This window comes from Centruroides sculpturatus, unplaced genomic scaffold, assembly GCF_000671375.1.
Source record: "Centruroides sculpturatus isolate CEXI.00-Female unplaced genomic scaffold, Cexi_2.0 scaffold577, whole genome shotgun sequence".
Taxonomy (NCBI): Eukaryota; Metazoa; Arthropoda; class Arachnida; order Scorpiones; family Buthidae; genus Centruroides; species Centruroides sculpturatus.
This window is the reverse complement of record NW_019384834.1, coordinates 91,057-107,104: the sequence shown is the minus strand read 5'-3', so window position 1 is coordinate 107,104 and position 16,048 is coordinate 91,057. Positions and strand designations below refer to the sequence as shown.

The following is a 16,048-nucleotide window of genomic DNA, read 5'->3' as shown; positions in this document are numbered from 1 at the left end:
CAAAATTTTATGTGTGAACAACTCAATTTTATTCTGTATATATTTTTAGGAAAACAAAATGATTATTACTAGATATTCTGAGTTCTTGGCGCATAAGACACCGACGGAGATGGGTGTATCTTCCTCCCAGCAGAAAATTTTGAAACTTCTGAGAATTTCCTTGTTGGAAATAAACTAAATTTTTCTTTATTTGTAAAACAAAAACCAAATAATTCGGCCTATTTGAGGCAGTATTAATTGAGCTTCCATAAAATCTATAAAAGTAATAGCAGCATTTTTTCTAGAGAATTTAAAATAGTAATATAAATGAGCTTGAATGAAAGTTTAGAAAAATTTTAACTTTATATAAACCTAAAATTGTTCTATCAAAATTTACCAAATAATAATTCTATAATCTGTTGTCTACTGAACATGAATAACTTTTTACTCATGTTCAATGGGCCTTTTCTAACACAGTAATTTTGATTTTTTTTTTTATTAACTAGGTAGGCAGACTTATTTCATTCAATGTCAAGCAACACATGTTTCTTAATGCATATAAGTTTATAACAAGCTAAATATTTTTGAGTAAAGGAACAACCTCAATTTCAATTTTATATGGGATTGTTTAGAAAAGCAGTTTTTATATGTTACTTGGGTAACCGAGAAAGTAAGTAACGTCTTATGAGCTAGATGTAGGACGTCACAGGACTTGCTGTACAGATTATATTGAACAACGGGAATAATACACACCTCGCACAATTCTTGCACGATTATGGTTTGCTGATGTAAGCTTGTTCATCAAATGAATACACGAACAGATAAAAATACCTAAAAAATATGGCGCACGATTGAAAAAACCAAAGAATGAAACGCGTGTATTATTAATACTGCATTGTTAGTTTCATACGTTACCAGATATGTATGTGATCCAATTAATTAATTAAGCTTGCTTTAATTTCATATTAAAGCCATCGTGTTTGCCGGCCATATTAGATGCACATTGGTACTATCAGAAACAAGATTTGAAATGTCCAAAAATTAAGCTTACTAAATGTTTCTTGTACTATTTCAAACAATTCCTTTTTCTTTCAAAAATGACATTCTAAAAATGCAGTCTTTCATGTTACATTGAATAACAATGGCACGCACATCTGTAACGTATATCTTGCCTCACCTGAAAGGAGAAAGATTTATACGTTATACGTGACTCGTTTTACCTGCTATTTAGCAGGTAAAACGAGCTAAGCGTTATTTTCTTGATAACATCAATAGTGTGATTAATAAAAGTTTTTGAAATTAGCGTAATATTTGACCTGAAGTTCTTTATGCCCATTGCCGTTACAACTTAAATCAAGTTATAGCGGGAATGAATAGTTGCTGATAGTCTTTGCTTGCTTGAAATACAGATTTCAGGTGGCTTTTTTATTAAAGGATCATTCTTTACAAGAAGCAGTAGTAATTAGAAAAAATTCCGTGATCAATGATTGATCTTCTAAGCAATCTAAAGCATGATCAGCTTCGAATTTGTTACTCTTACAAGAGAAACAAATTCTCAAAGCCTTCACTTTTATAATTTTAAATAGTCCATGCCTGTTAATTAAAAAAGCCTAAAAGAAGATGGATGATATCACTTCATCAAAGTTGAAAAATGTGAATGTGAAAAAGAAACGACTATAAAAAACCAGCACAACAAATCCGTATTGCAAAAAAGACCAGAAAATTACAGAGAAAAAAGTTAAATAAATATTTAAACTATAAACCAAATTGAAAAAAAAGTAAATTCAAAATTAAAAAACTAGATCAAGTTAAAAATCTAGCAACGAGTTGCGTAACTTTCCCGGCTGTTATGGAATTTTACTTAAAAAATAATTTATATTAATAATCACAATAAATATATAAAATTATGTGTGGTGTCATCTGTTATAAAATTTTGTTATAAAAACATTCTATATTTTGAATTATGTATTATAAAATGATGAGAGACTTAATTTTGAGAATAGAGATGAGTTTTAATTTTAAAAAGAAGAAAACTATAAATGCTAACAAGTAAAATCATTAAGTCCGACCTCACGCAAGATATAACACTTGACCACTCTATCTCTTCATCCCCTCGACTTTCCATAACCAAAATTTAATGACATCAATGCTCCTTTATATAAGATATACACAAGCTTCCAAATCCAAATTTTGTTCTTAATCTTCACTCCATCCTGAGATATTAATTAAACGAAATAGAGGCTAACACACACTAACATATTCACGGAGTTTTTTTCCTGGTCTTTTTTGGATTCAGGGAGTCTCAAAATGTCTCGGAAGCGTAAAAATCTTTTGAAAAATTTGAAAAAAATTGACATGATTCCGATACTTTCCCCTAGCAGTGTGGCCAGACAACACGAATATTCAGGTTCTTCAATTTGGCCCAATTTACCGACAAGAATCGTGAAACGGCGAATGCCGAATATTCGTCACGAGTAAACCATTCATACATTCGGCGAATAGCGAAAGTGTGGATGCGCCTTTAGAAAGATAACGTAAATAAACAGGATGCAACGTATTATCTTTATTTTTTTTTACCTAAAAATAAATGTTCTATACGTCCACCAGGCCGAAAATTGAAGCTATGCCTATAATAACATAGAAAAAGCTAAATGTAAAGGTGGGACGGAATATGACTGCAGGATACAAAATCAAATATAACCTCAAAAGATGCAGTTACAGGTCTATGATAAACCGATTAATGTGCACCATGTAGCATGTTTCTCTGCGGAAATTTAAATCTCTTTGAAAAGGCGGGAGAATTTAAATTTATTGAAAGTTAGTTAGGATAACAATCCATACTGGAAGCATAATTTAATATCATAATCGATTAAGCCTAATTCAAACCAATCCGATGCCGGATGTTTTGTCCATCTTTTATTTTCACACACTTCCTACTAGCAGCCTACTACATTGGTTTCAATTCCGATTGTTGCGCCCACTATGGAGTACAGCTGTACATTCTCTTCTAGTATATTATCTGCAATGAATTCTGTACTCCTCAGCATGTCGGGTACAGGATAACATGATTCTTTTTGACTATCTTCAGCTGAGTATCCGGTGTCCAGCTGTGGACAGTCTTATCTTCGTGTGTGAACCTACTAGCATTCGTTTAATCTAAATATGCACTGCGTCAAAACAAACCTTCATGTTCGTATCATCCCGCGATGAACTCTATGATTCGTCGACTCATTTTGACCACGTGCGGTTATATACAGAACACTGGCACATTTAAACAACTTTTAAATGTTAATTAAAATCGGTGAAAGGAGAGGGATGGCGCCTAGTAGCCAATGAAAATCTTTCAGAGTGACATTACAAGTTTTGATGGAGTGGGTGCATCTTTGATGTGTATAGCTATTTGCATTGTAAATTCTACATTATTTTTATTCTTAACACCTAAATTTATTTTGTTATAAGATGATCGGTGTTTGTTTTAAATAATTATGACATCGGAGTACGGTGTTTTATTTTTTATACTTACGTGCATCAGACCACGTGCGTAGAATGGCGTTTATGAACAAATTACATCATTGCTTGAGTACAATGACGTAGGTTAGTTAATGAATATATTAAAATAATATCGGAAGAATATAATGGATACATTCAGAGAATTAGTAACTTAACAAATCCTGTTACAACTTCCGAATTCTTAAATAGAACACAGTGATATATTGTAAATAATATCTGATCCAAAGCAAATGTTGGTTTGACTATTGATGTCTTTGTAGGAGGTAACATTACTGGGAAATTTTGCGATAAATCTAATTTAAGCAAAAAACTTTCCATTAGTTAAACACTATTTCAAGAATGGGCCACCCTTGACACGCCAATGATTTTTTTTTTCGGCACGCAACTCAGAGCTTGCCTTAAAAACTAAATATTCAATATCTTCGCTGAGTTATATATTTTAACTTAATAGAATGCAATTTTATTGAGTCAAAACAAGCCTTCATGTTCGTATCATCCCGCGACGAACTCTATGTTGATGTTTGTTTCTTTACTGCATTTTTATTTAGTATCTAGAATGATACTAAATAAAAATCCAGTAAAGAAACAAACCTCAATTGTTTGAGTAATAATAATAAGAAAGTGAAACAAAAATCTATTTCTAAAACAAGTTGTTGCATAATTCATTACGCAGCCAGATGTGGAGTGATTTTTTCCATCCTTTTATGTATTTTTGGAATTTCTAAAATGTGTTTAAATGTGGATTTTTGATTATTTGAAAAAGTTCTCTCGATACTAAAAAGACATCAAATAATAATTGCTTCTGAAAATTTTGGTTGGCAGATGAGAAAATTTTCATAATAGATTTGGCAGTTTTGGCATGCACACTTAAAAAAGTCTTCCGCCTCGGCCTATATGTTCAATGAATTTATGAATGTCTAAAATCCAAAGACTTTTAGCAGCTTTCCTTCTCTTTATTCTCAGGTTAAGAAAATTAACACCGTAATGTAATTAACACTGTAATGTTTTAGAGTGTTACACAGGGAGGGTCCCGGGACTTGAGCCCTTAAACTTTTTAAAAAATTAAGAAAAATCTTAAAAGTACAGTATTTAAATGTGACAAACATACTTATACACATGTATATACATTATCTGATATTATTCATCATCCACAGCGCTAGTGGCTACATCCACAGTGAAGATAGGTTTGTACCTTCTAACTCAGGTCTTCCCAATATAGATTCTTGTTACACCATTGAAGTTACAGTAATCAATGTACTAAATATTTTTGATATTTTTGAATACCGGACTAACATAAAGTAAAAACGTAAAACTCTCCGACGATCTATCAAATATGATAAATCTAGATCATGTTATTAAAACAAATTTTAATAAATGCAGTAACAAGTTGCTTAACTTTGCTGGTAACATTTACAACTGTGTGTGGCGTCATCTATTATGATATTTTATTTAAAAAACCTTTTATATTTTTAATTATATTAAAATGGCAAAAAGCTTAACTGTGAGGGTAGGGATGGATTTATAAAAAATTGTAAATGCTAATATGAGTAAAATCGTGAATAAGTACGACCCTATTCGAGACATGACACACGATAACCCTGTTGAACTTTAATCACCAGAATTTCATAGCATCAATCCTCTTGATACATAAATTTCCATACAAAATTTTATAAATTTTCGACAAAAACATAGTTGTTAAGCTTCTGAAAAGGTGAACAAAATTGTGACACACGCACACACACAAAAAAAACCCGAATTTTTTTCGCATTTCTCGACGTTTCAAGGTTCCCTGGTTCCAAAAATATAAAAATCTTGAAGGTTACTTTTGAATGATCGCCATACTTTACCTGTGTTATATATAACAGAGTCGGGAAAGTACAAATAATAGCCTTCTGCGCTGTATAAAAGTTATATGGATAAGAATAAGTAAGGATAAGGTAATAAGTAAAATCTCAAGATATAGAATTTACTTTCAGTTTAATAAAAGGAGGGAAAAACAGTAAAAATACAATTTATAATACGAGAATTGGCCAATTACAATTGTGAGGCTCTGGACAGGTCCGAACCCTCACTAAAATTCGCGTTAAAATAATTTTTTTTAAAGAAAAAATATATTAGTTAGAAATAGACTTTTTATATGAAAACGCGACGCAACTTTTAAACAATAGAAGAATGTAAGTCCGTCGACCATCTCCGGTTGGAGATCGAATTGAACGTCGATTTTGACCTCTCCCGCGCCCCCGAAAGGTTTCGAATTGTCATCAGGTGACAAGGGGAGACCAATCGGAAAGTGGAATCGGAGGAAAACGGATAAAACCCCGGACATTCAAGGACGCTTTGAATGTCCCAAAGTTCTAAGGGACGGATCTATTGTGTGTGTGTCTCGCGCCCATCTTCGTCTCCATCTCCCGACCTCGGATCGACATCTTTCCATCAACGGAAGTCGACCGCATCATCACGGAGACGTCGATGGAAGTGTTCATTCGCGAACAAGGGACACTGCTTCAAAATGGGACTATCTTGGAAAGGAGAGGAAGACCCAGAGACCGCAGCCGACGTAGAACTTCCAAGATCGCGGAAATATTGTAAGCTTCTTTCGTGTTTAATAAACGGATTGCGTTGTTTATAAACGAAGCATCTATCTCTGACTCAACTGTTCTCACATGTTGATTGTTACCGCTCGGCAGTCCAAACGGCAAGGGAGACGATGACGATATATATCTCGATAAACGTACTTTAACGATAATATATATATATTATCGTTAAAGTACGTTTTTTAAATTTCTCCCCCCTCGGCCCCCACACAATTGTTTCGTTCAGTACGATAAACGAGACAACTGTCGCCGGTGTAATTTATTTGTAATAAAAGAAACATCGAGTCATACAAAACAATAACAGTTTTTATTTCTCATCTCGTCAAATTACTAACATATTTTTAGAAGCTAATTACAAATATTTCTTTCAATATTTGCTTTTTATTACCAAATTATTTTATTACGGACGTTTCATAAAATTGTGATTTTTGTAATTTTCTTTAAAACGTTCGTTTGCAAAATAAGTTCATCTAATTTTTATGGATTATAAAAATAATTTATTAATAAAATGTACGTTTGCATTTCTTCCAAATCTACTTTACTCCTTTAGCACTGTAATACATTAAGCGTACAGCAGAATGCTGGGGACTTTTGGCTTTTTATTTATTATGACTAAATAAAGCCATATACAAATATTACAGATAAATTAATGAAAGTGTTTAATTTCATTACTTTTCATTCAATCAAGGCAATATTTAATATCTTAAGTATACAAATAATGATTTTGATAGAGGTTTTTAAACTTTAATTATTTATAAGAATATTTCTAAACATGAACGCCCCACGCTTTTATTTTTGGTTGCATAATACATAACACCAAAAATACTGTAAAAGATGAAAAATATATTTTTTATTACCTTTTATTGTATTTATATGAATAAAAAGTGTTTCTTTTCTAAATCTGAAATTGGGTGAAAATCGAGTTAATTTATTTGGACGGACGGACAAACAGACAACTGAAGTTAATAAAAAAGGATATAAAAATATGTGTTCAGTTATTGCATTAAAAAAACAATTTTATTTGCATTACTGAAATGTTTTTCACGTTACGTTATGGCATAATAAATAATTCTAACTCAGTGATAATTTATAATCTGTCAAACGAATTTATTAGCAATTAGAAATGACGATAATTGATATCGAAACTATTAATAATTATTAAATATATAGAACGATAACAGTTATTTTTGTTTTTTTTTTTAAATTAGTCATTAATGAGTGTAATGGATTAGGCTTATATTTGGCTGTACACACACGTATACTGATTGTTAGAGAATTTGATTTCGTTTTTAAATTGTAATAAGAAATCATTGCAGAAATTGATAACAGTGCAAAATTATCTATGACATTTGTTAAAATTTGAATATTGTTTATTAAAATGTTGGAATATGTTTTATTTGCAACGATATTTCACTGTATGAAATCATTTCCGTTTATGGAAGCCGTGTTCTTATTAGTAGTTCGATGAATTAGACGGATAGGTGGGTGGGTGGAGTTTCAACTGTGTGGGCTTCGCTGTGATGTTGACGTATTCTCTTGCTAACACTTTTATGCAACAGAGTTGAGAATTTTACAGTGTTGCAACTAACAAGCGCCATGTCAGGCTTATTATCGGATTGTAACTAGCCAAAATTAGCATAATCGACGAACTCTATTAGTCAAGTATTTTATTCGAAAGTATTGAACTTGTTTTTTATTTTATATTTGCCACGATTTCAACCAATTGAATGATTATAGAAAAGCGACTAGAAACTTATAATTCTTACCGATAAAGTCATGTACACTGAGGTTTTGGATGTTCTCCAAACTCCTTCCATTTGGCAATTCAAACAGAAAAATATTACTGTACAGTATATTGTATTATAACTCATATTTATTTTGTACTCGTTCAGTAGTTAATTGTGAGGATTACGGCAATAAATTACGTAATGGATTCTGCAAACAAACGAAAAATCCCAAACAAAAAGTTATTATTTAATGTAATTTTATAGTACGAGCTAAAAATATACTTTTAGCCTATATATGAAACCTCATTAACTTGATCAGCTTTGAAGCAACTATTCAAACAAAATAAAAATAACAAAAACTCACTGTATAAATAAACATAAAACACAAACTTATGCTAACATCAACTGAATAGAAATTCTAAATACGTTACTTGATTCGAGTAATAACTACTTAGTGATCGAGTATCAATACCTTACTATCTATACAGGAGAGCTGGATTAACTGAGTACAATCTTTGGGCTGCAATTTGAAAAAATTGTAGACCTGTAATTTTCAATGTTTTTTAATATGTTTTACGATGTAGAAACTTTTATTTTCTTTATGCTATGTTACGGGCTTACGGGTAAATAAGAAAAAAACAGTTATGTCTGCATGTGCATAAAACAAAGTGTGTAAAAAGATATTATTGTTAACATATCAAGTGGCCCAGTTAACCCCGACAGTGGATACATATGAAATGCTACGTTAAATAACTCCATAAACAGGAAATTCAAAAGCTTAACTTTTAGAAAAATGACCACGTTCACTATGGTAAAATGGACAAGGTAGCTTTAAAACAATGTCAAGCTTGCTTACATTTGCCTCTTTTTCATCTGAAAATTGAAATTTGTTAGTCTTCAACCATTTGACATTGAAATCATCGTCTAAATATGCAGTCATTATTTTCGCAACAAAATGTCGTGTGTTGTTCTTAGTTTTTCCAGAAAGCTTTGTCAGGATAAAGTTATCCACATTCTATTCGTAATCGGAGAGGCTACTTGCATTTTCATCATAATTGTCATCATCATCGATGAGATTCAAAGACGAATCATCTTTGTAGGGGATATCTATTTCAAACATTGGCTTTTCGCTTGATTCGCATACTAGAACAAGCCTAATGTCGAGCGTTCCTATTCTTTGTGTTTCACTGGCACATTAGACTTAGCTTTCTTCTTACCAAAAGCTTGAGTTTCTTCTTCGAGTTGTCTCTTCATCGGTGTCCTTGAAAATTCTGGACTATCCTTAAAATTCAAAAACAGTGAAAGATCAGTGAAATATCTTTACAAATGTTATGTAGGGTTGTCAAAGTATAGTATGCTACATCCACAAACCTTTCTGTTTCTTTGGCCTTTTCAGCTTTTGGCAACGGACAAATCTCTTCAGGTGTTACTATAGTTTTTGATGTGCTAGATCGATCTCTTATTGAAGGACTTTCCATTTATGTTGCAACAGAGGAACAAACGTGGGGTTAAATCACGTTTTGGTCTCATCATGGAGTAATCATAAAATAAAAACAAGATTTGACGTGCAATATTGTCAAAACTAATTTATTTTGAAAAACTTGTATTATTTAGAGTTGAAAAATACAGTACATGCGTCTATTTTACTAATACATACTATTTTATTACGGATTCTAAAAAATTAAAATACTTTAGTCGTGTTAAAAAAATAATGCAAAAAGTCTTTTAATTATCGTGTAATTAGCAAAAGAAGCAGGAATTCAGAATAGGGGTGAGTAACGGATTGTTCTGACGGTTTTAAAAAAATACTAAATGGCCAGATAGCGCGCGAGCGCCGGACATAGACTTAACATTATACCATTGCCACTCCTCCACGCCCGAACGGTGGTGAATTTTTCATTTATAATTGCAAAGGACTCATCTACAGGGCAAGAGATTTATTTTGATACCTAAACAATGTTTGTGCCCTCAGCTCTTCTCTCAAACGTAGCTGGACAATATTTGAGGCTTATCAAATAATATATAAGTAGTATCCGGAGGCACAACTGATACCAAAATCCGGGTATGCTCAAGTTTTATATAAAATGGCATAGTATTTATAACCTGCGCACATTCTCCCGTATACTTTAAATCAGAGATGTCAAACTGGCGGCTTCCGATGTGATTTTTCGTGGTCCCTGGCCACGATGCTCTGAAATTAAATAAAACGGCTTACAGATCAAGATTAACTGATAAACATCTATCTGCCATGATGAAAATTGTTCTCAATCTTTGATTCCAATGTTGGAAAAGGAGGAGGAGGAAGATAGCGCTGGCGAGTTTCCAGTGAAAACAATTAATTTCAGTTTTATAAATACTGTATGTACATTAAATAAAATAAATTTTTTAAATAAAAGCAATACTATAGCAATTATATATTGTTGAGTTGAATTCACTAAACTACATAATGTGTTTTAATTGCCCTATCTATATTCCTGCATTCTCACTTCAAATTATAAGTTTTAGAAAATTTGTAAATGTGATGTGGCCCTCGTGAATCTTACCAGTCGCATTAATGGCCCATTGTTTAAATGAGTTTGACACACCTGCTTTAAATCATTTCAAACAATATTATGTAAGAGATTTCGATGACTTCAGTCGAGCTTTGTTTACAAGTGCTAGTGTAAATTTATTCGCTTTTCAAATTCGTTTTCTCGTTATTATGAATTTAAGATATTGATAATATAAATGCGTTCTTGACAGTAAAATTTAATTATACATAAAATGAGAATATAAAACTTTGACGTGTCAGCTGTTATAACTTCCAAGCAGAAAGTATAGATAAAAATTAATGTTATGATAGCTTAGAGAAATAAACACTCATTCACAATAGCAGGTCGAAAGCGAACGTAGAGAAAGACGATATCACTGTTTAGTATAACAGAGCAGAAAAATGTAAATAAGCTAAAGGAAACAATACATTAAACTTTGATTTTAAAAAATATATATATATACAGTATTGTCTAATCGCCTAGAAGGATCAAACACTAACTTTTAATTACTAATTGACATCAACTGAAACCGGACAAATCTTCACACTAAAGTTAACAACGGCTTTTTCATTTAAAAAAATAGGAAATCGAGTTAAATAGATGATACGTAATCAAAATGTTATTGCCTTTTATGGAGCTTAAGTTTTGTTACATATTATTACACTTGGTTCCGATTCTGAGGCTCCATCTTCCCCTGGATGCTCACTTTCTTAGCGCAAGCTCTGATGGTGGAATATATGAAATTAGTGCAAGGTGGTGTTATAAACTGTAGATAATATGGCAGAATGTGTAGATACTGAATGTTCTCGATTAGTCCTGCTAACATACCAAAATTTTATAAATTTCTTCGCTTATTCTAGCGAATATTTTAAAGACACGAAGTTTTCGGAAACAAAAATGTTTAGAGATCGTAATAAAATCCATGTATCGTTAATATAAAACATTTAAATGTAATCACATAAATCACGTAATCTCATACCAATCACTAAGCAGATTAAGGTTGTCAATTGCCAAGTTCTTGTTAAATCAGGGGAAATCAAAATAACGCTGTTTTTGTAGAGACAATTTTCAAACTTAAATAGTTTTATGTAAAAATTACATGCAGTTGTAAATAAGAAGTAATGATTTTGTTATAAAGTATATAAAACTTTTTTCGGTGAAGATATTTATTTTGAATTCTAATATAATTACATTTTCTAGAAAATTTTCATTCTAAAAAAGTACATATACGTGTGTGTGTGATAAAATATAAAAGTATATAATTCTTACGTTATTAAATAATTATTGTTACGTGATAAAGTGGGAAAAATAAACATATTCAGTGTATATCTTATATTTTAAAATATATTAATGAATTTTCGAAACGTGGTACGAGATTTTACTATATTAAGATGATAAACTCTAAAGCTTAAATGATTGTCAATATAAACTATAACTATATTCATGCATTTTCATGAATTATTTTCACTTTGAATTTCAAATCATACTAAGTTTAACAGCCGCTGCAGGTAAGATATGCTACAATTCTTCCCAACAAAAGTGTTTCTCACTAATTCGCGATCGATCACTTAAATTGATCTTCTGTATCTTGTTTTAACTTCTTCTCCCCGAGTGACAACATCGTCAACTACCGGAATAGTATAAACACTAACTTCAGCACTGGCTTCAGCTTTAATTTCCGACAAAATGCATTCGTTGGAGTCTGCTACAATGCTTTCGGGAAAGAATTCCATCTCGATATTCTCTGAAGAAATAGATTGTATGGATTTCGTAGATCTAAACATGGTACTGGATCTAACCATTTCGTCTTTGTTTTTTCTACCACAAGGTTTTACAAGGCGCTTTATCTCAATTTTAAATTTTGGATGTGTCAAACCGTAAATAAAAGGGTCAACAACCGATGCAGATTTACAAAATAAGGCGGGAATCATAGATGACAAAGGAGTGAGTAGCTTTCTGTCAAAGAATGCACCTATAAGCGCTACGATGGCATAAGGCGTCCAAGCCACGAACCAAAGCGAAATTAGTCCAAATGCTATTTTAGCTAATCGAATTTCCGTGGAATATTTCTTGACTACTTTTTTTCTAATGGTCATTCGACGTTCTTGTAGAGTGAAGTTCTTTTCGTGATTCCTAACTTTTATTAAGATTCCTAAATAACACCAGCATATGATCACTAGAGGAATGCACCAAGCCGCCACAAAGAAAACCAAAACGAATCCTCGAGGAAGCCATCTTTCGTCCAGATAATCAAAAGAACAGCTGGTTAAGTAACCTTCGGGTACATATCGATTCAAGCCGAAGAGAGGAGGAATAGAAAAATTTAAAGCATAAATCCAGATGAAAATAACAGTCTTGTAAGCTTTAGATTTGCTCATTTTTACATTGACATCTAATGGATTAGATATGGTGTTGTATCTTTCGAAAGCCATGGCAGAGATAGTTAAAATGGCGCACGTTCCCGAAAGACCACCTACGAATCCATAAAGTTGACAACCTACAAACAAACATTCTGTTAACACTGAAATTTATACAGAAAACTTTACAATTACTTATAATCTAAATTATGAAAGCAACATTTCCGTGGCTACTTAATAAAATGTAAACATTTTAATAATTATCACGAAAATACGTTCAAGAAAAAACTCAGCTTAATTATATAATTTATTACGGTGTATTTCAGTGGTTCTCGAGGTCCGTGGATCACCGGTGATCCGCAGACTGATCTAGCCATTTTTCCGAAATATAATTCCATGCTTTTTAGCCAGAGAAAACAATATTTTCACGCATCACATATCTCTTACGTTAGATTACCCGATAGACAAATATTTTGGCCAGTACCTAAATTGATATTTACAGGATAAAAGTTTGGTTTGGTATGGTTTGGTAGGATAGAAGCAACGCAACACATGGGCATCTTCCAAGGGTTGTCTCCCGAAGGACTTTCTATATGAAAGTGATCACTATTTAAGGATTAGACATGTGAAGAAAACTCTGAAAACTCACTCGACCAGCCCGTCGGGTGAGAACCCACGATCAGTAGTTTTATCTACTCGACCACAGGATAAAAAATAGGTGGTCCGTGGTTCGTATGACTGGGCTTTAAGTGGTCTGCGGATCGATAACTTTGAGAACCACTTCTGTATTTCATATTAAATAACGTAAAAAGTATACTATATCTCATTATTAGTTATGACAAGAAAACATATAAATGAAATTTAATTCAACTTTGAATAAGTGTCTTTATTCAGTTTCAAATGAGATGTTATTATCTTTCTGTTTATTAAAATAATTTTCATTTAGAAATTTCCATCGTAAAAAATTACTTTTGTTGATAAAAAAGCAACTAACATCAATACAACTTTTTCGTTTTTTTTGTTAAATTAAATTAATCCTAGAGTAATTAAATTTAATTAAATCAACTAGAGTTTAGAATAATTAAATTATATTTAAATGCAAACTAATTCCTTTAATAAAATCGGTTTAACTNATTTATAAAATTTTGTTATAAAAACATTCTATATTTTGAATTATGTATTATAAAATGATGAGAGACTTAATTTTGAGAATAGAGATGAGTTTTAATTTTAAAAAGAAGAAAACTATAAATGCTAACAAGTAAAATCATTAAGTCCGACCTCACGCAAGATATAACACTTGACCACTCTATCTCTTCATCCCCTCGACTTTCCATAACCAAAATTTAATGACATCAATGCTCCTTTATATAAGATATACACAAGCTTCCAAATCCAAATTTTGTTCTTAATCTTCACTCCATCCTGAGATATTAATTAAACGAAATAGAGGCTAACACACACTAACATATTCACGGAGTTTTTTTCCTGGTCTTTTTTGGATTCAGGGAGTCTCAAAATGTCTCGGAAGCGTAAAAATCTTTTGAAAAATTTGAAAAAAATTGACATGATTCCGATACTTTCCCCTAGCAGTGTGGCCAGACAACACGAATATTCAGGTTCTTCAATTTGGCCCAATTTACCGACAAGAATCGTGAAACGGCGAATGCCGAATATTCGTCACGAGTAAACCATTCATACATTCGGCGAATAGCGAAAGTGTGGATGCGCCTTTAGAAAGATAACGTAAATAAACAGGATGCAACGTATTATCTTTATTTTTTTTTACCTAAAAATAAATGTTCTATACGTCCACCAGGCCGAAAATTGAAGCTATGCCTATAATAACATAGAAAAAGCTAAATGTAAAGGTGGGACGGAATATGACTGCAGGATACAAAATCAAATATAACCTCAAAAGATGCAGTTACAGGTCTATGATAAACCGATTAATGTGCACCATGTAGCATGTTTCTCTGCGGAAATTTAAATCTCTTTGAAAAGGCGGGAGAATTTAAATTTATTGAAAGTTAGTTAGGATAACAATCCATACCGGAAGCATAATTTAATATCATAATCGATTAAGCCTAATTCAAACCAATCCGATGCCGGATGTTTTGTCCATCTTTTATTTTCACACACTTCCTACTAGCAGCCTACTACATTGGTTTCAATTCCGATTGTTGCGCCCACTATGGAGTACAGCTGTACATTCTCTTCTAGTATATTATCTGCAATGAATTCTGTACTCCTCAGCATGTCGGGTACAGGATAACATGATTCTTTTTGACTATCTTCAGCTGAGTATCCGGTGTCCAGCTGTGGACAGTCTTATCTTCGTGTGTGAACCTACTAGCATTCGTTTAATCTAAATATGCACTGCGTCAAAACAAACCTTCATGTTCGTATCATNTATACGTGTGTGTGTGATAAAATATAAAAGTATATAATTCTTACGTTATTAAATAATTATTGTTACGTGATAAAGTGGGAAAAATAAACATATTCAGTGTATATCTTATATTTTAAAATATATTAATGAATTTTCGAAACGTGGTACGAGATTTTACTATCTTAAGATGATAAACTCTAAAGCTTAAATGATTGTCAATATAAACTATAACTATATTCGTGTGAACCTACTAGCATTCGTTTAATCTAAATATGCACTGCGTCAAAACAAACCTTTATGTTCGTATCATCCCCCCGCGATCAACTCTATGATTCGTCGGCTCATTTTGACCACGTGCGGTTATATACGGAACACTGGCACATTTAAACAACTTTTAAATGTTAATTAAAATCGGTGAAAGGAGAGGGATGGCGCCTAGTAGCCAATGAAAATCTTTCAGAGTGACATTACAAGTTTTGATGGAGTGGGTGCATCTTTGATGTGTATAGCTATTTGCATTGTAAATTCTACATTATTTTTATTCTTAACACCTAAATTTATTTTGTTATAAGATGATCGGTGTTTGTTTTAAATAATTATGTCATCGGAGTACGGTGTTTTATTTTTTATACTTACGTGCACCAAACCACGTGCGTAGAATGGCATTTATGAACAAATTACATCATTGCTTGAGTACAATGACGTAGGTTAGTTAATGAATATATTAAAATAATATCGGAAGAATATAATGGATACATTCAGAGAATTAGTAACTTAACAAATCCTGTTACAACTTCCGAATTCTTAAATAGAACACAGTGCTATATTGTAAATAATATCTGATCCAAAGCAAATGTTGGTTTGACTATTGATGTCTTTGTAGGAGGTAACATTACTGGGAAATTTTGCGAAAAATCTAATTTAAGCAAAAAACTTTCCATTAGTTAAACACTATTTC

General features: G+C 32.1%; 1 protein-coding gene across 1 annotated transcript; it reads right to left on the bottom strand.

Moving 5' to 3' along the window:
* Positions 1-11,642: 11,642 nt before the first annotated feature.
* Positions 11,643-12,991, bottom strand: LOC111630182 (opsin-3-like). Its single transcript, XM_023374242.1, has one exon. The coding sequence runs from the start codon at positions 12,771-12,773 to the stop codon at positions 11,910-11,912; it is 864 nt and encodes a 287-aa protein (XP_023230010.1). The 5' UTR covers positions 12,774-12,991; the 3' UTR covers positions 11,643-11,909.
* Positions 12,992-16,048: the final 3,057 nt, after the last annotated feature.